The sequence below is a fragment of the Rhinatrema bivittatum genome, chromosome 10 (assembly GCF_901001135.1).
Source record: "Rhinatrema bivittatum chromosome 10, aRhiBiv1.1, whole genome shotgun sequence".
In the NCBI taxonomy this organism is placed as follows: Eukaryota; Metazoa; Chordata; class Amphibia; order Gymnophiona; family Rhinatrematidae; genus Rhinatrema; species Rhinatrema bivittatum.
Window position 1 is genome coordinate 113958719 of NC_042624.1, and position 27470 is coordinate 113986188.

The following is a 27470-nucleotide window of genomic DNA, read 5'->3' on the forward strand; positions in this document are numbered from 1 at the left end:
CACTATGTCAACTCCTTACAAAATTGAACCTGAAACACTTCCTTTTCGCTGACGACGTACAGATCGTGATTCCCTTAAAAGAAACAATTTCAAAAACAATGGAATTCTGGGACAGTTGCCTTCTACAAATTAAACCTCTTCTCACTAACCTAAACCTCATACTCAATGCTTCAAAAACAGAATTCTTGCTCATATCACCGGAAAACAATAACACACTTCAAAAACCACCCGCACTCCTGCAAACAGTCCACGTAAGAGATCTAGGAGCTATCTTAGACAATCGTCTCAACCTTAAAACATTCATTAACCAAACCACCAAAGATTGCTTCTACAAATTACATATTCTGAAAAGAATTAAACCACTTTTTCACGCTCAGGACTTTAGAACTATATTGCAAGCAATAATCTTTTCCAAACTAGATTATTGCAACTCATTGCTACTAGGCCTCCCAGCTTCCTATACCAAACCCCTACAAATGGTTCAGAACTCTGCAGCCAGAGTCCTTACAAATTCCAGGAAAATGGACCATATCTCCCCTATCCTCAAAAACCTCCATTGGTTACCAATCCACTATAGAATCATGTACAAATCCATCAACATCATATTCAAGACCATTAACCAACACACGCATCTCGATCTACAAATACCATTCAAAAAATACACCTCCACCAGACCCATCAGGGAATACTACAAAGAGTCACTCCAAATTCCAAAAGCCAAAACCTTCCAATATAAAGCCTTGAGTCTCAGAGCCTTCTCGTCAGCTGGTCCAGCGTTGTGGAACTCCATCCCTCCTGATTTGAGACAGGAGCCATGCGCTCTAACATTTAAGAAAAGACTTAAAACTTGGCTTTTTAAAAAAGCATTTCCAAGCCTTGAATAAAACCCTTACTCATCTTCATAAACTTGTTTACAATAACTGGATCTAATCAAGAATCCACCTACCATAAACTTATACTCATCTTTACCTGCTGAGGACTATCGTCTTTACCTGCTGAGTATTATCATATCATTACCTTGCACTACTGTGTCTTATTTATTTATTCTCTTGGTTACTCACTACCGTTTCATTTTATTATCATATCTTTCCAGGCACTACTGTGTCTTATTTATTCCCTTGATCACTTATTTTACCGTCTCTTATTTATGTACCATCACATGTATCCACATAGGCTTATTTATTTACTCTACTATACTATTTCATTAATTGGAAGAAATGTATATATTGCATTGTTCAATTTTCCCCCTATTCCAGCTCCAAGTTAATTTTCCCTGTTTTATTGTAACTTTCTCACACACGGTATTGATACACTGTATTTAAAGTTTCACAGTTTATTGGGAATATACGTTACGCTATGCTTTACACACATTGTTAATTGTAAACCGGGTTGATGTGATATCTGTCATGAAACTCGGTATAACAAAAATAATAAATAAAAATAAAATAAAATAAAAGGAAGTCCAATATGTAATGATATCTCATTTATGAAAAGGAAATGTTCCAAATGGGATGGGTTTTAAACAGTCCAGTGGTGGATGCAGTGCAAAGCTCAGGGACATAGTCACTCTAGAAGACACTGGAGCAGAAACCTGTCACCATCACCAAGCAGAGAGATGGGAGAAGGGTGGTGATGGGAATTAGGTTTGGCGAATCAGCAGACAGGATAATAAATGAATGTTACAGACATCATTGGGGAGATCAGTGCAAACAAATGAGGATGGGCAGTGTACACTGCCATATGGACGGGGTAGAGTGATAACCAACTGTAGTAAAACCCTTTGGCTGTCAGCTCCGGGTCTACACAAAACAATTCATTATGTCAAGAAATTTACATCCATGAAAACTGTTTAATCCAAACCTTAAGCATTAAGAATACCTCTTTATTGAGTCATAGATTAGCTTAAATTGTCCCTCTCAGCAGTAACAGTGAACACAAAATATTTGATGCAGTTCAATTTCACAAGTTCCACTCCAACATGAGGTGAAATTAAATTCCCCCCAAATCATGTCTGAAATATGAGGGGCTTTTTCTGACACATGTAGAAGTAAGTACAGAATTTTGGTCTTAAATACAGACTAGGACTGTGTATTTTTGTAGCAGATTTATCCTATTTCTATCCCAAGCATTATGTTGTTTATGCATTTTCAAGTATGGATATAAAAAAGCTGAACATTTAGTTCAGTTAAATAGCCTGTATTACTCATTGGATATTTGTAGAACAAGAGTTTTTTTCTTGCATCAAAACACATTGTTAGTGGTGATGATAATATACATTTTCCTATTTTTTTCATGCAAATGTGATTCTTGGTTATCATACTTCAGTGGCATTCATGCATCCACGTCTAGGGCTGAAAATCTGGCTAGGAGTTCTAGTGCCTGAAGCACATTACAGCTCTCCTAGGGAAGAAGAACTAGGATAATTATTACATAATATCTAGATTCAGGCATAAGGCAAGGAGTGATTGTCCCTAGGTCAAAACGAAGAGCAGAACAGGATTCCAGATAATACATGCAGAAATTATCCTGACTTGTGCTTCTCTGCACCAACCACTGGACCACACCTCTTTTCTGAAATGATGTAGGATTGTTGGCAAAATGCTGATTGGATCAGAGTTCCCAACAATTTGCCTTCATGAAATTTCCATTATAACAAGACATAAAAATAGCCAGAGCAGACAAGGCCAAAGACAAGCAATATTTCTCACAGGGCAAGCAGGATGGTAGTCCTCACATATGGGTGACATCATCAGGATGGAGCTCAATCACGGAACACTTTTGTCAAAGTTTCTAGAACTTTGACTGGCACCTACTGGGCATGCCCAGCATGGCAACTGACCCTGCATCGAGCAGAGGTCCCCCTTAGTCTCTTTTTTTCCGTGCAGCAGTAGCCACATGGATTAAGGAGCTCTCTAGAGATACCTGACAGGAATTTTCCTAACGGATCTTATTTCTAAAATTTCAAAACAATTCTACCCTATAGGGGTCCCCCTATCGATTCCGTAGTCCGCGGTCGTAAGGTAAGGCTTTACCCTCATTTGCGGTCGATTCCTGTCGAGTTTTCCCTTCGGGGCCCACTGGCCATCGACTGCACCGCAGCTAAATTTTTGTCAAAGCCATAGCGTCAGGTTTTCGTTGGTGCCCCGATTGTCCTCAGACAGTGTCTATCACAGACCCGCATAGGGTCTGTGTGTTGTGTTTGAGGTCGGACCACAACATCTTAACTTGCACAAAATGTGCCCAAATGACACCGAAGGGCCATAAGGCCCGCTCGGAGAAGATGGAGTATCTTTTTCAGGCAAAGCCACCGACTCCATCAAGTGCTTCAACATCATCTGTGCCGGTGCCATCGACCTCTCGTCAGCAACGAGATACCGGTGCTGTCCACCCGGCACCAACTACTCCGAAGGCATCGACTTCTTCCTCTTCGGCTCTGGAGAAGGACCGAGGAGAATATCGTGAAAAGCATCGACACCATCATCGAAGGCTCAGTCCGCTGATCCAGGCAAGCCCTCTGCATTGGCGTCGACAGAGCCACCGAAAAAGAAATCCTGTCCAGAGAAGGCCCCATCCTCCTCTGCAACTGGGTCACCGAGGCGTTCTCCACCTTCATTGGTGCAGGGAGCCACAACTCCACTTTCACCAGTGGACCCTCTGGCTACGCCAGTGCTGCCTCCTACTCCGGAGCTGGGGCTCCACACCCTCCAGGCTTCCGCAAGGAATTGGATCAGATGATCCAAGAGGCCATCGGAAAGGCACTGCAGGGTTTCCAGCCTCCGTTGACGCCGGCACCGATGCCAGCTCCAGTCGCCGACCCAATTCCCACGGCGCTCGCACTGCTACACGGCAGGCTGGATGCGTTGATCGGTGCCCTTCCCCCAGTAGAACCGAGGATACCGGTATGTCCAACACCTTCCACCCTGATTCCTTTGTCATTGGACGATGAGGAAGCACCGAGGCCAGAACCTGTGCCCAGACCGTCTGGGATTTTGCCACTGACTCGCCCATCGATGTCACCGATACAATCAATATCGCATCGTCCTCAATCGGTGCCTCCATCGATGCCATCGGTGCCACCATTGGTGCCTCCTCCGATGCTGTCGGTGCCTAGACCTGATCCTTCAGGAATAGCACCCTTACTTCCCTATGGAGATCCTATGGGAGCCTTACAATCAGCCTTACAATCCTTGGACCAATGATTCTTCCCAGGATTCTGATGATCTACCTTCAGAGCCATCTCCCCCTGAGGAGAGAAGACATTCTCCTCCAGAGGACCTGTCCTTTATTAATTCCAACTTCAGACGGAAGAGGACTCCAGACACAAGATGCTGGAAGTGCTCCAATTCGTAGATGCACCCAAGGAAATCATGTCCATACCTGTTCATGAAGTCCTCCTGGACTTGTTGAAGAGGAATTGGGAGCATCCAGGATCTGTACCACCAGTGAATCGAAAAACAGATGCCACCTACCTGGTACAGACCACCCCTAGTTTCCATAAACCACAGCCAGATCACCATTCTGCGTTTGTAGAATCAGCCCAGAAAAGGCACGACGTTCTAAGCCTCATTCTTCCATACCTCCAGGGAAAGAACAGAGGTCCCTGGATGCATTTGGCCGTCGTGTTTTCCATGGTTCAATGCTTATTTCTCGCATTGCCTCCTACCAGTAATACATGACCCGGTATAACAGAGACCTATTTAAAAAGATCCAGGAATTTTCTGAGTCTTTACCTGACCAGCTTCAGGATCAACTCAATACCCTGGCTCAGAAGGGTCTAGATGCTGGCAAGCATGAGGTCTGCGCTGCCTATGACATTTTTGACACTGCTTCTAGGGTGTCTGCAGCGGGGATTAGTGCACGAAGATGGGCCTGACTGAAGTCCTTTGACTTAAGACCAGAGGTACAGGACCGGTTGGCTGACCTGCCCTGCGCTGGAGATCATCTCTTTGGAGACAAAATCCAGGAGACTGTAGCACAGCTCAAAGACCACCACGAGACGCTACATCAGCTTTCGGTGCCTTCTGGTTTTCCGTCCACCTCTAAAAGGACATTCCAAAGAGACTCTAAGCAGCCGTCCTTCAAGCCACGGAGATATCTCCTGCTACTTAAGGTCGCCCCTCCAGACCTTACCAGAAGGGTCAGGCCAGACAATCCAGGCCTCAGAAAACTCAGCCAGCTCCTCCACCGGGCCCAGCTGCTGGATTTTGACTCCTCGCTGGAGAGCTAAGCCAACCTCCTCTACCGTCCGTACTTGTCGGCGGTCGGTTGTGCCACTTCACCAACCTATGGCACACGATCACTTCAGATCAGTAGGTTCTTGCTGTACTGACTCAAGGTTACCGCCTCAACTTCCTATCTGTGCCAGCAGACTCCCCACCTCGGCGGATGTGGGGATTGTCCGAACACTCTTCTCTTCTGGAAGGAGGAGGAGGTTTCATCCCTCCTGAAATCCCAAGCAATAGAACCGGTGCCCCTCTCCCAGCAGGGGCAGGGGGTTCTATTCTCGGTATTTCCTCATTTCAAAAGAGTCAGGAGGCATTCGTCCAATCCTGGACCTCAGTGCCTTAAACAAGTATCTACAGAAGGAAACGTTCAGGATGGTAACCTTGGGCACTCTACTTCCTCTTCTGCAAAGAAGAGATTGACTTTGCTCTCTGGATCTTCAGAATGCAATCACACACATCTCGATCACTCTGTCTCACCGCAAATTCCTTCGATTCCTAGTCGGCCCCCAGCACTTCCAGTACCGGGGTATTGCCCTTCGGCCTAGCATCTGCACCTCGAGTCTTTACCAAGTGCCTTGTAGTGGTCGCGGCCTACCTGAAGTGTCAGGGCATCCATGTCTACCCTTATCTCGACGATTGGCTGATAAGGGCTCCAACTCAAAAGGACGCACTAGCCTCCTTACGTCTAACTCTCCATACATTGCTGTTTCTCGGGTTTGTGATCAACTATCCCAAGTCCAGCCTAGTTCCATCTCAAACCCTATTCTTCATAGGAGCCGACCTGGACACCATGCAGGCGAAAGCATTCCTCACTCAGGATCGAGCTCGTACTCTCATGATCCTAGTGCAGTGCTTCCAGGATCGAGATTACACGACTGCTCGTCATTTCCTCATTTTGCTGGGACACATGGCATTCTCTGTACATGTCACTCCAATGGCACGCCTCGCCATGAGACTCTGAAGTCCCAGTGGGTTCAGGCTTATCATTCAATGTCCTGCATTGTCCACATTACCAAGCAGCTCTGCATGTCGCTGGCCTGGTGGATGCGGCTCTCCAATCTTCTTCAAGGCCTTCCCTTTCAAATTCCAGAACCTCAAATTATCCTGACAATGGACATCTCCAACCTAGGTTGGGGTGCTCATGTCAACAGCCTGTAGACTCAGGGAACCTGGTCTCCAGAGGAAGCAAAACATCAGATAAATTTCCTGGAGCTTCAGGCGATCAGATATGCCCTCAGAGTCTTTCAGAATTGCCTCTCAAACAAGGCCATCCTGATTCAGACCGACAACCAGGTGGCGATGTGGTACATTAACAAGCAAGGGGGAACGGGCTCCTACCTTCTGTGTCAGGAAGCTGCACAGATATGGGCGTGGGCTCTTTCCCACTCGATGTACCTCAGAGCGACCTACTTGCCGGGCATGGACAATGTTCTAGCGGACAAGTTGAGTCGAACTTTTCATCCGCATGAATGGTCTTTCAACCCCACAGTAGAGGACACCATCTTCCAATGTTGGGGGAATCCACAAATAGACCTCTTTGTGTCCATTCACAACTGAAAAGTAGAGAACTTCTGCTCCCTCACTCGCAGCCGCCACTCACAGCCAAGGGACGCTTTACCCTCTCGTGGTCCAGCGGTCTCCTCTATGCGTACCCTCCACTTCCACTCATATCAAAGACTCTCATGAAGTTATGAAGGGACAAGGGCTTAATAATTCTGATAGCCCCTCCCTGGCCATGCCAAGTCTGGTTCCCAATCCTCAGGGACCTATCAGTTCACCGGTGCATCCCTCTAGGGGAGAATCCACTTTTGATAACTCAGAATGACAGGTGCCTACGCCACCCCAACCTCTCGGCCCTATCCCTGATGGCCTGGATGTTGAAAGGTTAATACTCCAACCCCTTAACCTTTCAGAGTCTGTATCCCGAGTCCTGGTAGCTTCACAAAAACATTCCACGAGATGCTCTTATCATTCTAAGTGGAAAAGGTTTACGGTATGGTGCATGTCCATGTCCATAGACCCCTTCACTTGTTCCACTGCGAAGTTTCTGAACTATCTCTGGCATCTATCAGAATCAGGCCTGAAAACTTCCTCTATAAGAGTGCATGTCAGTGCAGTAGCCGGCGCCGCTTTCCACAACGGAGTAGGAGATGTCTCTATTTCAACACAGCCCTTAGTCACATGCTTCATGAGAGGTTTGCTCCACCTGAAACCTCCCTTGTGCCCTCCAGCCCCCGCTTGGGACCTTAACGTGGTCTTAGGGCGGCTCATGAAACCTCCGTTTGAGCCTCTCCACTCCTGCGATCTCCGCTATCTCACCTGAAAAGTAATTTTTCTTCTCGATATAACATCCGCTCGCAGAGATAGTAAGTTACAGGCATTAGTCACCTACCTGCCTTACACTAAAATTCTACATGACAGAGTGGTCCTCCGTACACACCCTAAGTTTTTACCAAAGGTAGGGTTGGAATTTCATCTTAATCAATCCATCATCTTACCTACTTTCTTTCTAAGGCCCCATTCAAACCCAGGAGAAAAGGCTCTACATTCCCTGGACTGCAAATGTGCCCTAGTCTTTTATCTGGAGCGCATGTCAGCCTACAGGAAGTCCACTCAATTATTTGTTTCTTTCGATAACATCAAATTGGGAAATCCAGTGGGAAAACAGACCCTTTCCTCCTGGTTGGCGGACTGTATCTCCTTTTGCTACCAGCAAGCAGGCATTCCACTACAAGACCGTGTGAAAGCACACACTGTTAGGGCCATGGCAACCTCAGTGGCACACCTTCTTTGGGTGCCACTTATTGATATATGTAAGGCTGCGACCTGGAGCTCTCTCCATACCTTCGCAGCCCATTATTGCTTGGATAAGACTGGCTGGCTAACAAGATTCCATTTTTGGCCAGTCTATCCTACGACACTTATTTTCAGCTTAACTACCCAATATCCTACCAGTGACTCGTTCAGGGTTTTCAGGATGCCCTCCTACCCAAATTCACCCCTGTTGTTGTGACTGTTGCACGTCTTTGGGGGCATTTGGTGAATTGCTCGGGCATCCTCAGCTCGCTACTCACCCATATGTGAGGACTACCTTCCTGCTTGTCCTGTGAGAAAGCAGAGTTGCTTACCTGTAACAGGTGTTCTCATAGGACAGCAGGATGTTAGTCCTCATGAAACCCGCCCGCCACCCCGCAGAGTTGGGTTCACTTGCGATTTATTTTATTTTTCGCACGTACTTCTTGCTATACACGAGACTAAAGGGGGACCCCTGCTGGATGCAGGTTTAGTGCCATGCTGGGCATGCCTAGTAGGTGCCAGTCAAAGTTCTACAAACTTTGACAAAAGTATTCCGTGATTGGGCTCCATCCTGATGATGTCACTCCTATGTGAGGACTAACATCCTGCTGTCCTATGAGAACACCTGTTACAGGTAAGCAACTCTGCTTTCTAGAGACTGTTCCAGAAAATAGAAGGAAGTCAAGAAAAAGGGCATTGAAACCTCTGTAAGCAGTTCCATCCCAAAGGAGTATATGACCGTGTTTAACTTGAAAGTTGACAACCAGCCTTCAGGAAATGCAAAGTCAGAATGGCAGCAGGGAGATTCCTTTTGTGGTTGCATCGCAAAAAACTCTCACCAGGGCCGGATTTTGGGCATAGGCAATATGGGCAAGTTTCTAGGGTGCCAAAAAAAGGGGGCTCTTCCTGCTACTTTTTTATTTTTCCCATTCCCAGTCCTCTGCCTATGGGCGCCATAATCTTAAATTCGGCCCTGCTCTGAGCCATGACAGTAATCATGAATTCACGAATAAATGTCAGAAGACTTGCTCTGCATGTCTGAACTGACATGAGCAAATTAGTCACTTTTTAACAATTTCTTCTCCGTTTTGGTTTGCAGCAACAGCGTCGACTCGACCTCCTGACTGTAACCAACCCCGGTGAGTAAGCTCATTTGAATGCAGTTTTTTTTTCTTTGACACACAAAATGAGAATTGCTGTTCCCCGGCAAACCTTTAGCATAATAGCAAGTGACAGCTCTATTGTGCCTGGCAAAGCCCCGGGCTGTTCTCCCTTCACAGGGCTGCCTCTTCAGACTTTTACTCTCTGAATTGGAACACTGATATTTCTTTAAACCTCACGGGGTTATAGTTTGTGCTGTGTCTACAGGGCAGAATAACGTCAAATTCCCCATATGTGTCCAACTATCATAGAGGAATAAATTCAACTCCTTTTTTTTTTGTGCTAGACAGGAATACTTGAAGGTTGGCATCTGTGTGTGTTTGCAAATAACTAAACTGTATCACTTAGAAAAAGAGATGATTGGTTCAGGCTTTTGTGTGTGATGAATGTTATGACATCATAGCAAAATACACCAATGAGGTTTAATTGGAGTGCAGTAAACTGAGACATTAATCTAAGCTTGACTGCTCTCAAAGTTTGAAGAAAAATGTAGTACACCAATTCTGAGAATTTCCAAATGATGATTTGTCTGTTAATTCATTAATACCACTGCTTATCTTATGAGCATCTGAAGGACTGTGCAGTGCACAGAGGGTACAATTTGCTTGAAGTCCGAAATAAAAAGGTACACATTCGATAACAGAAAAGCAACTGGTTGCTCATCTATGACTGTTTGTACACAACAAACATTTTACTCTTGGTTTAATTCATGCACTAGTCAGTTACGGATTAGTTAATCTGTCTTCCCTCCCTGTTCTTTTCATACTATGGAACTAGTGCAGGATTGAGCATGGTATAATTTCCATTTACGTTCCTATAGTAACTTAGTATTGACAGCAGAAAAAGACCAAATGGTCCATCCAATCTGCCCAGCAGGTTTCTTATGGTAGTAACTGCCGCTCCATGCAGGTTACCCCTTAGTTCTGGAGTTAACTGCAAAGTTCCATTCCTATTTATTCAATCCTGCCTTAGTTACTGCTAGTAGAAATAGTCTAGGAGTGAAATAACTTTCCGAGAAGGATTTGTTAATGCACATTCATTCCCAGTTCGCTGTTCAGGGTGAATGCGGACAGGGAGTGATTCTAGCCTGAAGCAGCATGCAGACCAGAATTAACTGTGTGTGAACAGTATCCTGTAGTTTAAAACAACCAGTTCCAGTTTGATAGTTACAACACTTGAACAAAATAACCAGGTGTCCTGAGGTTAAACATGTAATATTCACTGAAGACCAGGGTAAAAAGCAACAATACCGAAGTGTTTTGTTTTATTGTAAATATGCAGTAACTGGCCATGCACTGACTTCTCCTTCACTAACAGTGTTAACATTTTAAAGGAAGCACTTTGTTGGGACAGATGTGGAGGCCACTGGCAAAGACATCACATTTTCCACGTTCACTTTTCATATGGTTACCAATTATGTTAATGTCTGCTTAAGGCATTCCCTGATAAAAGCAATATAAAGTGAGATTCAGACATTGCACCACCCAGATTACAGCTTCAAGGGCAAACATGACACATTCCCCCTCATTTTGTAGCTCCTGTCTTGCCTGCTTCCGATGTAAAAATGAAAGCCATAGGGAGAGAAGGGAAAACAAAAATCTGAAGGTTATATTCAGCATACATACTGATGATAAAGAGAGATATTTCTTAGCACTGAAACAATTAAACTAAGAAAATATGACATAAAGCTGAAATGATTTAATTAAATGACTTTATAAACTGTATGTGGGATATTACTTTCTTTATTGTGGTGTCTGACACAATATAAAATTGATGAGAACACAAAAAGCGTTGATTGAATGTTGTTGGTGCTTCTGCCAAGTGGCTGATGCCACGAATCTGTCCCGGTTACACCATAAGCTGGAGAGATCCAGGATCTGGGTGCATCTCTTAGCTAAGCCGTTGTGAAAAGGAAACCTTGTTTAGCTAATAAGGCATTCTCAAAGCGATTTATTTTCCTGTTGTGGTCATGGAACGGAGCTCGAATGTACTAATGGGCGCTAGCATTAATGCCCTAGTTAAGACAATCATTTTCAGATTCGATTTTTTTGTGTGTGAATGGTTGTTCTAAAATTGCCCCAAAAGTCTGTGCATAACTCACTTTTGTGTGTAATTTGATGCGCACTAAGGAGAAGCGTCTTGAGGGGGGGGGGAGGGGGGGGAGTCAGCCCTTAGGTGCGTATTTTTTCATTTTAAAATGTGTGAACGTGCATGCATAAATTATTCCCTTTGAAGAGGAGGTCAAACTTTACATGAGTGAAAATATGTGTGTTCTCGGCCAGTTGCCGAAATAGTCGCTTTGAAAATACTCAGTAAAGTCCGCGTGCATGCTGAACATGCAGAGTTTATCACTATATGGGCCATCTGAAAAATACTCTTTGAATGTGTGGTAATACAGGTGTTAGCGAATACTCCTGTACTAAGTGAATTTATGTACGCTAATTACATGCACTAATGCTAATGCAAACATCCAAATATTTAAAAAATATGTAAATTCCCTCATTTGGTATTAATGCTAGATTTACTTAAGAAGCTTTCAGGTTGGATTTACTTAAGAAGCTTGGAGGTTGGCGGGTTGATACATAAAGAAAAACTTAAAATGAGAATAAGGAGATTAAAGTTATATTCAGTGTCATGTACAAGGGCTTTGTTGAACTTATCAATTTTACGGATACGTGAGTTGTAAATATGGCCCTTGTATCCCCTTGTGTATTGTTCTGCTTGACCTTGATGAATAACAAAGTTTACACATACGTGAGAAGCTTAATATAGTCTGCTGAGGCCAGAAAAGTGAACTGTACCTTAGTAGGCTACATTGACTCATATCTTAAGTGCTCATTTCTTCCCAAAATATGTGCTGGTGAGGGTATCATTTTGGATTTGGGGGCCACAGCTGGCAGGAGCGAAACCAGTTCTTTCTTGCTGGTAAACAGTTGGGGGGGGGGGGGGGGGGAAAGTTCTGCAAAGTGATTGGGGATCATCTGGGATGGGAATTTCATGGGCACGGAGGCCTAGCTACTTTATGGGGGTAGGGGGTGGAATCAATCACAGACCCATATTTGAGTCTGTGGGGGCAAGGGAGTAAGATTGTGCTGCATTACCTGGCTCTTCGCCTTTGGGAAACCTTAGGTGCTGATCATGGCAGCATTACCATGGCTGTCTTTAATGGAGTCACGTGATACTGCTGCATTCACCGATTGCTAACAATGACATTAAAACCAGCAGTTTTAACACTAGTTATTACATCGTAGAAGTGATATTAATCCATAGACCTGCAATCACCATATGACCTGGGTTGAACAATCACATTCAGGTGTCTCTCCAGGTCCAATTGCATTTGTTTTGTTTGCTAATCACGCATATCTTTTTATGGGCATAAAAAAAAGTATGACTTTATGTGCATGAAACTGAAAACAAAAAATGTGATCATCCTCATTTTGCAGCCTATTTTTGGTAGCACAAGCACTACCAGTGAGCTGCCCTGTGCATGTCCAGGATTTTTTAATGTTGTGACAGCTCCTAGGGGATAGGAGGTAGGTGCATGCAAGCTTTCTTTATGAGTGGTGGGGGTTCCTCCATCCCCCAGAATCCACGTCCTGCATCCTCTTCCCTGTTTCTTACCACCTCCCTCCAAATCTCTTTTCTCTTACTCTGTCCTTATCGTTTTCTCCCAGCATCCTCTCCTCTACCTTTTACCCTTCTGTCCCCAGCTTCTTATCTCTCTTATCCCCAACATCCTTTTCTCTACCAGGGCTAATGCAAGGTTATTAGGCAACCTAGGTGAACCTTATAGCCTTGCACACCTCCCACACACAATTAAAAATTATGCATTTATAGTAACAGATTTTACATGAAAAGGACATTCACAGTACAGTCTTCAGAGGTAAAAATGTCACTTACAAAAATATGTACATTCTTTTTACGTGCATGACTGTGGTGCCAACTAGAAAACTCTACAAAAAAGACACTTTGAACTCTTACGGTATTAAGCCTATTGCAATACATTTTGGGTGTGGGCCTGGCCTCAGAAAGCTATTAGTACATTGAATTTGAATTACAATATAGTAAACCTCCCAAACCAAACAGCAATAACTGCCAGGACTCAAACAGTAACAACCCTACCAATGAACGGGCAACATGGAAAATATTACACCAGGCTTTAAAAACACCAATACATCTCCTATTAAGAAAATAGAACAAGCCAGACTGTTATAGATCCCTAAATTACATATTGCTTGAGTTACCTCTGGAGCCCTTTTTGAAAATTTATGTTACATTTGCTACCCACCAGCCCTCAGATATACAGGCAGATTTGAATGATGGGTTAAAGATTTCCAGTAGTAAGTCTGCAATTTCATATTTGAGTTCGTTTAGAACTCTACGGTGAATACTATCAGCTCGTGGTGATATGCCACTATTTAATTTGTCAAAGTGCTAGAGCAAAGCCCTCTGGGAAAAGGAAAATACCTACTGTACCTAAATGTAACTCACGTTGAGCTATCAATGAAGAGGAATGAGCTAAATCTAATTAAATATAATAAAAGGTAGTAGTAGAATTCCAATATGGGTCTGTAGCATTTTACTATTGAGTTTTTTGGTCCAAGCATTTTAGTAGGTTACAAACCTCTTTTCTGATGGTAGCTGAATCAGATTGCTGCAGATTCTGCCTTGTTTTCTTCTCAGCAGGAGTCAATGTCTACAGAAAAGGTATAGAAAGATCCACAGGGATTCTATGTTGTGAATAAAAAATATAAATACTGAGATTCATTCAATGAAGTAAATAAATAAAGAAAACTGACTAGTGCAATATGATCTAATTAAAGCAAAGGACTTCTGTTCCCCAGCTGAAATAATGTCTAATCCGTTTGGGCTGAAATTCCGAATGCAGTTGATTTGAGCAAGTTTGTTAAATATGTGGAATCATCATTTATGTTTTATTCTTACATAAGAAGCTACAATTATTGTTTTTCTACCTGTGAAATGAGTTGATGCTTCATAAAGCTTAAATAAAACCACAGAGGGCATTTTAAAGGCTACCTCCATTACATCTGAAGAAAAGCATCAAGCTTTTGCACAATGCTTTATTATTATCTTGGGTCACGGCAATGTTTCCATGCACCTTGGCATGTCCCTTTAATTGGCTCCTTGCGTACGAAGGTCCAGTCCTGTTCCATTGAAAGCTGACATTTCTAACGAACTGACCTTTTCAGGCCTGGTGATACTCTATAATGATTATCTTCCAGCTTTGTTTGGACACAATGTCACATACTTCACAGCGCAGAGAGAATATGGTCTTTGAAAACTATTCAAAATCCCCAATCTCAAGTTAGCAAAATGAGAAAATTGGGTCCAAACATTCATCAGATTGTTATTGTGCTGATATCGATTTGAATGCCCTTTCATTTTGTTGGTAAAAAGTGTTGTATTATGGAGCTGTAAATTAACTCTTGTTCTGTTATTTTTTTCCCCAGTAACTATAAAAAGGTCAAATGCATTCATAAGACTGAGATAGATTTGCTGGATATAGGCAATAAGATAGCAATCAACCTTCACGTAACCTTTAAAGAGACAGTACCCCTTCTACGGACAATAATTGATGCACTCATTAATCAACAATAAAAAAAAAGCTCTGCAAAACACACCTTAGGCAGTATACGTAAGACCCATGACCCGACTATGTCTTCAATGTTCAAAACTCCTTTCTTTTCAACGATCCTCATTTCATGTAGCAGGAGGTGGCAAAGAAGGAAAAATCCTTGATGAACTGCTGCTGCGTGTGACGTGACTAAGTCCAGACTGACCCGGGATGTGCCTTGCTGTGGAGGCAGGGTGGAGAGGCAGCAGGAATGCTAGAATTCCTGCCCTTTCATGTCTCGTTTCAAGCAAAAACGTATTTTCTGCGCCAACGTCATTACAAATTGTGGCAGAGCTCCTGGAGCTTTTCAAAGTGTGCTTTCACCGCTGAGTGGATGTCATCATTTGCTGCTAATTCGGTGCACGCTGATCCAACACTGCTAATTTACACAGCTAGGACCCACTGAAATAACATGGCATTAGCACCGAAATAAGACTCCATTAGCATTAAATATACGATGAGGAGTACTGCATTGACACTGCTGTAAAGTACCGCATAGAGTGCTAGAGAAGTACAAACTGGATTGACATTAAAAAGGCACTGATTTACTAGTCCTTTACCAAGTTAGGTGGCCTTAAGATGTCATAGAACAGCAAGAATGTTAGAAAAATGAGTTCTGCGTTTTCCCTGTTTGTGCTGCTTTATTCATTTTTCTCTCTGTTTTGCCATGCGGCCTCTTGCATGCAGGAATTTTTGGATCCTTCCATGAAAGTGACGGTCATGCTTTTACAAGGTTGCCAGTAAAGCCTCCAGTTAAAAAGGAAAAGGAGCCGTGAAGAGGACCCATCCCTGTCCTCTGTGTTTTGTAAGACTAGTTCTTCTTCAAGACTGGTTATGAAGTGACCTCGTTGTGGGTGCTAGTACACACGGAATATTAGCATGACTACTGTACATTTTACTTTTCCAAATAGTCTGCAGAGTTAACATATTTCCAAAGTTATTTGCTATGGACTTTCATGGGAAATGTCTACACAAAAGAAGCTATTTTGCAGCATTTCACCCAGGGCTAGCGCATCCCATTAGGCGAACTAGGCGGTCACCGACCATTAGGGGGCACCGAAGGGCAGATGTGGGGCCACTAACAGAGTCTATCCCACTCACTGCAAACAGGAGCAAAGCACGGGGCTGGCTTGGACGTACAGAGAGGAGCCAGGGGAGGCTAAAGAGGTTAGGGCTGCTCAGCTGAGGAGGGATATGATAGAGGTCTTTAAAATCATGAGAGGTCTGGAATGAGTAAATACAAATCGGTTATTCTATCTAGCAGCCAGATTAGTGACATACAGCAACCTAAATTAACTAAGAACTGCTTTGAAGGATCAAGGTCACTTTGTCAGAGAACATCACCCTAGTGTAGCAGGAAATGATCCTGTAGCAAGGACCTGCTCTCCAGGTGATATAATATCCACTCGCACCAAGGATAAATCTCCAAGAGCTAGTGCCCAGGAGAGAAGGGCTATGTCACCCATTATAGAGATGACTTGATTATCAGGAATGTAGATAGCTGGGGAGCTGGTGAATGTGAGGATTGCTTGGTAACTTGCCTGTCTGGTGTGAAGGTGGTGAACCTCATGGATTATCTAGATAGGATTTTAGACAGTGCTGGGGAAGAACCAACTGTCATGATACATCTGGGTACCAGTGACATAGGAAGGTGTGGGAAGGAGATTCTGGAAGTCAAATATAGGCTCTTAGGTAGAAAGTTGAAATTCAAAACCTCCAGGGTAGCATTCTCTGAAATGCTTCCAGTTCCACGTGCAGGACTCCAGAGGCAATAGTACAGTGAAGAGGCTTTTAGTTTTGATAGAAATGGGCCAACATTTTGGGGAAGGGGCAGTCTATTCTGAAAACAGAAGGAAAGCCAAAAGGTTAAAAGGTAAGGTGAAAGAGGCTAATTTAACCAAAACAACTTCTTTCAAAAATTGTAAAAAAGATCTTTCTGAGAAAAATAGGAGAAAGCATAAGCATTGGCAAGTTAGATATAAAACATTGATAAGGCTGACTAAGAGAGAATTTGAAAAGAAGCTGGCTATAGAGGCAAAAACTCATAATAAAAACTTTTTAAAATATATCCAAAACAGGAAGCCTATGAGGGAGTCGGTTGAAACCTTAGATGATGGAGGGATTAAAGGGACACTTAAAGATAATAAGGTCATCATGGAAAGATAAATTATTTTTTTGCTTCGGTGTTTACTGAAGAGGATATTGGAGAGATACCCTTGCTGGAAACTATATTCAATGGTGATGATTCAGAAGAATTGAAACAAATCGCGGTGAAGTTGGAAGATATAATAAGGCTGATTGACAAACTATAGAGTAGTAAATCACCTGGAACAAATGGTATATACCCAAAATTCTAAAAGATCTCACAAATGAAATTGTAAATCTATTACTTCTAAATTGTAACCTATCATTAAAATCATCCATTGTACCTGAAGATTGCAGAATGACCAATGTAGCCCCAATCAAAAGGGTTCGTGTGATCCAGGAAACTATAGTTTGGTGAGTCTACCTTTAGTGCCCAGAAAAAATCGTAGAAACTATTCTAAAGAATAAAATCACAGAACATATAGAAAAACATGGTTTAATGGGACACTAGGTTTTTTTTCCATAGACACAAAATGTACATCTGGGCCATGGCTTAAGTTTATGCATATTCAATATATCTTGGATACCTTTTGACAATGTTTGCAAATTGTGCCTATGTGAACTTTGTTCATAAATATTTTCAAACCAAGTCAAAACACCCACAGTTTCTCGTCTTGAATTTCTGCTAGAAACTACTCACATAGCTGTCTCATGTCCAGGAGAAGGTCAAGTTACAGCTGGCCGCATTAATCGTCTAAGTCACTGTGCGCTTTCCCTTACCACTAAAATGGAATATGACACGCCTTCTACTTCTAACCAACTGCTCCCTTGTCCTTTGGCAAAACAGATTTATGTCTTTTCATTGCTTCTTGTGGAGGAGCAATGAGGATTGGTAAAACTGGACTGTCCACGAGAGAGCTGCCCAGACTACAGTAATAAAAACGCTGTTGTAAAGTACGATCAATGTTAATTCGGTTAGTTTTCATTTTCTTTTTTTTTTTTTTTCTATAAAATGCTGTTTTTGTACATTTTCCCTGTTTTTGCAGCAAGGATTGTTTATCGTAGAGGGGGTCGTTGGCTATAAAATTAATTCATTGTATTTTGTCCTCCTACACAGAAAACGAAAGCATGTTAAAATAATGAATTTCAGAAAAGAGGCAAAGTGCAGGGTGTAAGAAAAACATGATTTAAATGTTTTACCCCAAGTTTTATGGTTCCCAGATGCTCTGCTATAATTGTGCAGCTAGCCCTGCATTTATTAAGTTATTGGACAAATTGTGGGTCATTTGGAGATGATGCTGAATGTAAACTGAGGTCAAACTTGAAAAAAAACCCCTACATTAGAATGATATTTCATGCATATTATATGTTATAAAACATGCTGAAAAAGAATGACTTATAGCTATCCATCTAGTTGGGATTTGAGGTTATCAGGTGGGCATTGAAGTGACATTTCAGCCATCCAATAATATGCAGAAATCCAAGAAACAGGGAACATACATAACCACAGTCAAAATCTAGCAGGAAGAAGAAGGTAAAGTGGGTGTGACTGGCTATTTCCTTACTTGAGCCAATGTAAAACAATGCTTCTGCACTTTTAATGCTGGTTTGATGAAGGTGACAGCACAATCCATGCTTCTTTCACACACGAAGCCTTTCAGAATGGCTTCCAGTTGTTTTAAAGCAATCAGGCTCAAAAAGGAAATATGTAAGTTGTCACTATAAGTTAACACCAAACCTATATGCGCTATTTATTTATTTTTTTTTGGGGGGGGGGGGAGTGGAGGCGGGCTCACCTTCCTCCACACTTTTTCTTTCAGCCATTTATGAGAGCGGAGGCATCTGAAATGACGACACCATGGCTAGAAGCCTCTTGTCATGTTCATTATGTAGCTTACAGGATACCTTTTGTGTACCTTTTAGGCTGCTATCTTTCCTTGGTACGTCCGAAAATTGTATTTTCTTCATTTGCCATTACTGTAATTAAAAAGGGGAGACATCCAATATTCAGCCTAGTCAAACAAGTTTTAAACATTTCAAAAGATGGGGGACATGCGCTCAAAAAGCCACTTAATGTATATTTGCAATTACACTTTTGTAAGAGAGCATACATCCCTTTCCTGAATTTTGGACAGCCAGCCACTGGAGAGAGCTCTAAAGGAGATGAGGTCACTCTCTGGAAAACTTGCTGGGAAGTGCAGTTTTAAGAGCCTATTTAAAGACTGAGGGGCAGATTTTTAAAAAGTACGCGAGCGCGTACTTTTGTTCGCGCACCCGGCGCAAACAAGAGTACGCCGGATTTTAATAGATATGTGCTTAGCCGCACGTATCTTTTAAAATCCGGGGTCAGCGCGCGCAAAGCTGCGCAAAATTGGCAGCCTGCACGCGCCGAGCCTCGCAGCCTGCCTCCGTTCCCTCCGAGGCTGCTCCGAAATCGGCCTCGGAGGGAACTTTCTTTCCAGCGCCCCCCACCTTCCCTTTCCTTCCCCTAACTAACCCACCCCCCAGCCCTAACTAATCCCCCCCTACCTTTATTGCACAAGTTACGCCTGCCTGAGGCAGGCGTAACTTGCGCACGCCGGGCCGCCTGCTGGTGCGCCATGTTCCGGTCCGGGGGCTGGTTCGGAGGCCGCGGCCACGCCCCTGGGCCGGAAACACGGCTGTGGCCCCGCCCCAGGAACGCCCCCGATGACGCGCCAGCCGCGACACGCCCACCCGACAAGCCCCGGGACTTACGTGCGTCCCGGGCTTTGGGCGCGCCGGCAGCCTATGCAACATAGGCTCGGCGCACACAGGGGGAGCTTGGGGCAGGTTTTCGGGGGGTACGCGTGTATCTTATGCACGTACCCCTTTGAAAATCTGCCCCTAAGTGTAAAAATACACTATCCTGGCCCTCACATCCAATGCGAGCTAAACTGTAGCCCCCACATCCCATCAGGACTACACTATACCAGTCCCTCGAGAGCATAGGGAAAATAAAGATGGAACGAATCCCTCCCTGTCACCCTGGGCAAAGGAGTAAGTAGTTTTAAGGGCTTCAGGTCAGGGTCTGGAAGCGAGGTGGCAGTATTTAGGGAGAATGAAGAATGGAAAAAAAATAGGCAATTGGCAGAGAAACAGAGAGAAAGAAACAGGTGCTAAGGAGTTTTCAGAAAGACAGGAAAGGCGAAGAAGCAACTCACTGGTGGGGAATCTCCATTTGAGAAGTATGAGGCAATCAGCTGCTAGGGGATTTAGCAGCTTGGCACTTTATAGGAACAGAGAGTTTTGGGGTTTTTTTTTTGCTAGATACAGGTATGTTAGCTGGTATTTAAACTCTCATATGTGTGACTGGACTGCTTTGGAGACTAGCCAGTGAACTGAGTTGAAAATTTATAAAGCTCTTGCAAGTTCCGGCAATTAAGGACTTACGACATGTGTGCCAAGTATTTTATAACCTGGTTCACAATTAAACTGTGGAATTTGTTACCAGAGGATATGGTGAAAACAGTTAAGGGTGAATTTTAAAAATCTCCATATGCTTCTTTGCGTAGGGAGATTTTCTAAACATCACACATACGCGAGCAAGAATCGATGCACAAGTAGTGATTTTATATCCTGTGAACACAGCCATGTAGACTTGGGGTTATGAGCAAAGAGGATTGGATTTGTTCTTTGGAATCCTGCTGGGTAGGTGTGACCTGGACTGGGTACTGTCAGAGACAGGATGCTGGGCTGATCCAGCATGGCATTTCTTATGTCGTTTAAATCACCAGCTTGTCTCTCTTCTTTTTATGAAGAAGAGAGACGAGCCCCGAAAAGAAGAAACTAGAGCAAAGTACAGATTGTGAGCTCTCTTATTTCAAGGGGAGGAGGAGGGGTGGACAAATATAGAAACTGGAGTTTTAAAAGTGGTGAAATACAGCCTGATGGAAAAAGCATAAAAAACATATGCCAGGCTGGGAGCCCTGCTTCTCCCCTACAAAATGCACAGTGCCAAAAATGACTTAGGGGGAGAAAACCTTTGCAGAATTGTCATCTTAATGCCTGTGGGATGGCGACACAAGGGAGCTAATATAGTACAGATAGAAAGACGTCACCTGCATGATGGCAGACATAACTGGTCTAGAGAGTTCTTCTGCCTCACAGCTCGTTTGCTATCTCTCTCGCTCTGTTTTCTTTTTTCCTCAAATGCAGTATAAAAATAGGGCTGCTGGTGTGTTGGCTCCCCAAGATACAGATAATGGTTCTGACTCAGCTCAGTTCCTCTGAGGCCATTCATTTTCAAAAGGTTTCTTGGCTCTTTTCCCACGGAGCTGGTTTTTTTCCGTAGAGCAGCAGTCCTACTAAATTTTTTACAATTCAGTCAGTAGAGCAAATGCAATTAAGATCCAAATCAGAAGGAAAAACAAGGATATTTGATTTGTGGAGAGAGAGCAGAGTTTGACATTTTTTAAAGCGTTTCTCTACTCGGCCACTCACGCTGGTTTTTGTGCCTCTGTAAATCTGGGTGCCGCTGTGCTAATCGTTCCCAGCATGACGTATGCAAAGGAAGACTGCGCTATGAATAATGGCAGATGACTCAGTCATGGTATGAGCTGAAAGGGGAGTTAACTCTAAAAGTAACATTCTTTCCCAAATAGTGTAGTGGACACTTGGCCCAACTGCCCAATGGAGATGGTAGACGCAAGAAACAGTGTCAGAATTTAAGAATGTGTGGAATAGGTGCGGAAGTTGCATGGAAGGAAGGGTAAAGCTGGAAATCAAGTCGAATCTGTGGTACTGCAACCGGAAGGGAAGATGGGCAGACGAGATGGGCCTTGAGTTCTACTTCTTATGCCTGCCTTCATCATCTGTTTTTGTGACCTGGTGGCATGAGATTGTGAAAAATAGAGTTAGGGACATAGTAAAGCTGCACTCCTTTTCTTCCAAAATGAATGTAAAACTCTAAGGCCTTATGTGGTCTCGGAGAAAAGAGAATGGAGATCTGAGAGAAATGAAAGCATTTGGAGAACAGAGCCAAGAAACAGGCAGGCTGATATTTTGAGCAGTGTAGGTAGCATTACGTTTTGATGCTGCAGGTAAGATTGTTTGGGTTCAGCATACTACAATGACGCTTAACAGTTTGCAGTAGGCAAGAGATGAGAAACAAGTCAGCGCTGGGCACTTTTCCAGCATGTAAAATTATTCCCCCCCCTCCCCCTACGGCGCTCTCATATACTGTGCCAAACATGAATGCTCAGAAATTATATTTACTCATCCAGTCTAGACATTCGTCTTAACTATCTTTACAGATCTAGTTTGGTTTCATTGTTAATCATGTTAAAAAGTCAAGTTAGATTGTAATGTGCATTAATTCCGGCTACCACCTGTATTTCTTAGCTACTGCAGATAAGTGAACTAGAAACTTAAAAAGATGCATCATTGTATGTCTGATAAATTACTCTCCAGTCCAGGACATATCATGTAGGATAGGGCATCCAGTTTGTTGAAGTGCAGTACAAGGGAGAAAGACCAGCTCTACTTGTGTTCCACCCAGTGCTTAGATGACAGAGAAGTGATAAAATGACAATAGTGTTCAGGATTTTCAAAGCACTATGGTTGGTCACACATTATTTGGCCTAGTGAAACAATGACAGTATGTATTTAAGATGAAAAAGCAGGAGAACTGGGGATAATAATAGAAACCATTGTATTTACATTAAATGGTTATTTATTTTATTTATATTTATCTCACCCCTTTTTCACTGGTAGCTCAGGTGCTTTACATTCAGGTATGGTATATTATTTCAGCATAGCTAGAGAGAAACACTCCATTATAAAAGTATAGCCACTCTTGTCCAAGGTAAGTTGAACTTTGCAGTTAAAAGGGTAATGTTATAAGCATTTGCATAGGGCTGAAGTTGTATAAAAAATGAATGGTGAATCTACGGAACAGTACAGGCAGTTGGACAAACTACTTCCAACTCAGACTGTGTAATTAAATTGAAAATATATTCTGTTTTCATAATGTTTTATAACACTTTATTATATAAACCAGCTAACACAGGTGGAGCTATTTGGTTTACTGGTAATGTCACCAACGTCACACTTCAGACATAAGAGAAGGGAGGTTTGTTCATCCGTGATGGACGGCATTCCCTGGAAGCTGCATGGGAGCCTTCTGCCGCGTGTGTGGCGTGAGCTGCAGCTATCTTGCAGTATGAATTGCATGAGGCAGGCAGGTCCCATGAGACAGCCTCTCAAAGTTCAAACCATGATTTCCATGGTACTTTCCGGGAAACATTGATGATGAACCATAAATCCCTTTCATTTCCATTGACACTTTGGTGAAGTGAGTCCCTTAGCTATGAATCGGAAACAATGCAGTCACTGGAAATGGAAAACTCGAAAACTATCTCTTTTATATCAATCTCTATTCCTTGAAATTTGGATGCGTGCAGGAAATCATACCCATGGGAAACAGTCAACCATCTCCCAAGCTGTCCAAATGAGCAAAACACAATGAGACAAAAGGCTCAGAAATTTCACAGAACTGAAATCACAGTAATGATTAGTCACTGATGTGACTGTAGTAAATTGATCTTTCCCAATAAAATCACCTTGAATTTTTACCATTACTAAGTAGTAAAGAATGATTTCAGTTATTGAACTCTTGGGAGGTGTGTGTGTGTGTGGGTTGGGGGAGGACGGTGTTTGTTCATATCTTAGAAGTGAGTTTTACTTTACAATTGAACTTTTAAAGATTTGTATTCTTGTTTAAACATTTTTACTAGGCATCTCAATTACTACACCCAACAGCAAGAAAGGGATAAGGCATCTGGGATAAGACTGTTATTCTTCCCTAAGAATAATGCTATTGTATGAAAATCATTTGCAGATTCCGTATAATTAGCTATTTGTTTTACATGATTGCTTGGGTGAATGGCTCCTTGACACAGATCATGTCCTGCACACTGTCTGTTGTGGAGGACCCTACTGATAAAACTCTGTCAATGCCTAGAGTAAGGAGCCAGCTGTGAAAACAGGTTTTCTCATTACTGTAATTACACCATTCTTCAAACATAGCACATATTTGATCTTTTCATTTATAATTATTTGTTACTAGTGTTGAAAGGAATTTGAAGATCATTTGATACAGTGCCCTGTTCTGTGTGTGTGTGTGTACGGGATGCATACTTTAGTCTTACTAAGCAGAAGACGGTAATGGAGCCAGTGCCTATAGGAATGGTTATCAATGCAGCAGCTGCCGCTGACACAGCAGGAAGAATCAAAATAATGGTTTTTGCTTTATAAAATCTTGAAGCAATGTGAAATACATTTGCTTTGGAGTTCCAGAGCTCCTCCCTGATGTGCCTTGTTCTGCACAGGTGTGTAAAACAGTGAGCATGCCCTTATCTTCGGGCCATATCTGCCCAAATGCAGTGTGTCCTGTTTAATCTAGTAGTTGGGCTCTTTGAGGGTGATTTTCAATTGTGAGCGTGACTCAGGGCACACATGCATAAGTGCACCTAAAGTTCCACCACTCATAATTTTATAAACCTCTATCAATTGTTTCTTCTCCAAGCTGAAAACCCCTAACCTGTTAAGCCGTTCTTCATAAGGAAGTTGTTACATCCCCATTATTGTTTTTTAATGACATTCGTAAGAAGGATTTCATTTAGTTGAGCTGCATTTTTCCCCTCATAGTTGTAGTAAAAGCTTCCAGCCATTGAGTTCGGCTTTCCATTGCCAAGCAAAAACCAGAGAAAAACAACATACGAAACGTTAGCTTATTTCTATTTTTAGAGAGATTCTCACGAGCATGCACTTATGACCAGTGAGCACCGTGCTGTGCTGCTACTTAAGAGGCCTGGCTCAGGTTCCCAGTCCTTATGCTGATAGGGAGTAGACGTACTGCACTACCCTAGGGGGAGGATTGAGCCAAGTGCCGCTCCTATGCTGACATTTCCTAGCCAGCCTAAAAACCACATTTCAACTAGTGAAAGCCTGGAGGAAGCTGAATCCTGCTTTCTCTGTTACAGATGCATTATGGAATGTGGGGAGAACAAAAAAAAAAATGTTTTAGGTTGTAGTTGATGAAAGCAATAACTTTTGATATGTAAAATATTTTTATTGGTGGGGTTACCACTCGAAGGCTGCAATTAATCCAGAACTGAGCAGCTTGTGGGAAGTCCAGAGGGGGCGAGAATATCACCAATGCTTGCCTCATGACACTGGTTACCGATAGTGGAGAGAGCATGGTTTAAACTATTGGCCCTGATCTTTCATTGTATGAGGCCTAATGGCCCTAAATATTTGTCAGCTAAATTATTGGTATAAACCGGAACGTGTACTCAGATCATTTCAGGGCTTCCAGTTAGTTTCATTGCAGGTGTATGCAATTTTCTAACTAACTGCTATGGTAAGCGGGCGTTTACAGCACTTCTATCACAGGCATGGGATGCACTCCCAATTTTAATGAGTGGTGAACTAAACAACTAAACATTTTGAAATTTCAGAAAATGGTCAGAACCCATTTATTCCTTTTTAAGGTCTGATAAGGGAGTCAAATGGATTGGATATGCAGACGTCATAGTCTGTCATTCTGGGAGAAGATACAGATGTGAGGATTTATGAGAGAGTGCTGGGGGTAGGGGGCTCAGCTGGTGGAGTATTTTTGTTTTGTTTGTGATTATGTTGGATTGGTTTTGCATTTTTTATTCTGAATGTGTCATGATTTCTCTGCTTGGGGTCCACAACCCCAGAAAATGGGCAGGACTAGGGCTGGTCTTCGCCTAGCCAGCCCCTTCCCCTGCAGGTTGACCCCTTGGGTTCTGGGGGCCAGTAGGGCTTTGCTGAGGCAGTACATCATAGTGAGTCAGTACTATGGGAACAAGGCTGTACAGGCTGGTACAAGGTTGGATAGATGGAGCAAGGCTGGAGACATACACAGGCTGGAAGCTTGGACACGGAGTGCAGGCTGGGCTTGGCAAGGCATGATACATGCAGGATGAGCTGGATGAGGCAAGACTGGAAGGCAAGGCTGGACTGGACTGGAAGGCAGGATACTGGGTAGGACACTAAGCAGGAACTGGGACAGGGAAGGAGCTGTGGACAGGATATCAGAACAAACAGGGAGCTGAGAGCAAGATACTGGAACAGACAGGACTAGGCAGGGCATGACAAGGACAGGACTGACTAGGACAGGACTGAACAAGGACAAGGCAAGACAACATAAAACAAGGAACACAGAAGCCCAAAGGCAATAAGGCTGGAGGCCCAAAGACCCCTACTATAGAAAGAGACCTGGATATGCTACAAGGCAGATTATAAGTATAGAGTAGGCCTGGAGGTCACAAGTCAAGGTAAGGCCTAGCTAGACTACAAGGCAAGAAGCAAGAAGGCCCAGAGGCCTCAAGGGAAGGCAAGGTCTAGGATAGGCCACAGAACAAGGCACACAGAGCAAGAAGGTCTGGAGACCACAAAGCAAGGCAAAGCCTGAGTAGGCCACAGAACAAGAAGCAGAAAGAAAGAAGACCCAGAGACCACAAGGCAAAGTACAAGGAAACAGCAGCCAGGTCAGAGAACCAAGAGTGAATCCATAAAGAGACAAAGGTGAATGGGCAATACTGGGTTATATAAGGCTGGAGCTTGGGTGTGGTGCAAGCAGTGAGGAGGAGCTTGGCAAAGCTGGAGATTAAGCTTGCTGAGGCCCCCTGGTGAACGGAGGCTGCACCACAGGCTGAGTCAGTGAGGAGATGTCTCGGGTAGCTCAGATCAGAGCACACGGGAAGCCTCTGCTGGTGAGGAGGTGTCATAGCTGGCAGAGTTAGGGCACAGTGAAGCTGTGAAACAGGTGAAACCGTGACAGCACCTCCCTTTAGGGACCCCTCCTCTTGGATCCCATTTACCATGGGGGTCACAACTTCTCAAAGGCAGTACCACTAGTACAGGGCATCTGCACGGCTGGGCCCCTGGTTCAGGGCATCTGCATGGCTGGGCCTCCGGTATAAGATGTGTTGCAAATGAAATCACTGGCTCAGGATCCTTTGAAGACTGGACCATCCGCACAGTTTCCTTGAAGCTGGGAGTCAAGAACAGTGTCTCAACTAAGGCATGTGATGGCTGGAGCAATGCCACCTTCTGGGCTCAGGACATGGACAGCGCCTCCCTCTGGGCACTTGGGATGGTGGCCAGAACCCCCTCTGGATTCTGGTGGTTGTGGACAGTGACTCCCTCTGGATGCTGGTAGTCATGGATAGTGCATTCCTCAGGGTGCAGGGAGTGGTAGACAGCACCTCCGTCTGGGTGCTGGGTCAAAGCTCCTCTGAGGCAGAAGCTTGGGTTCTGAGACTTCTAATTGAATGAGTGGTAATGCAGAGCTTCTCTGTAGTTGAAGCCATGGTTTGGAGACGGCTCCTATCTGGCTGAATAGAGCAGTGTCCCTTTGGTATTGGCAGGTTGGAGTGCACTGCTCCTTCTGGGATGGATTAGCTGGATTAGGCTACTTCACCTGGAAGAATGGCAGAGGAGAGACCGGTGGGAGCACAGATAAGGTGGCATTCAGAGGGCTCTCTCCACTGCCTGAAGAATGAAGTATAGCCTTA

At 43.6% G+C, this 27470-nt stretch overlaps 1 protein-coding gene across 1 annotated transcript in view; it reads left to right on the plus strand.

Annotated features, from left to right (window-relative positions):
• The window catches only part of LOC115099811 (cytosolic carboxypeptidase 6-like), a 1627912-nt gene that overhangs the window by 918311 nt on the left and 682131 nt on the right, over positions 1-27470 (plus strand). The window contains exon 6 of the mRNA XM_029617660.1: positions 9121-9160. Within this exon, the coding sequence (XP_029473520.1) occupies positions 9121-9160 (40 nt within the window). The remainder of the gene's footprint in view (positions 1-9120; positions 9161-27470) is intronic.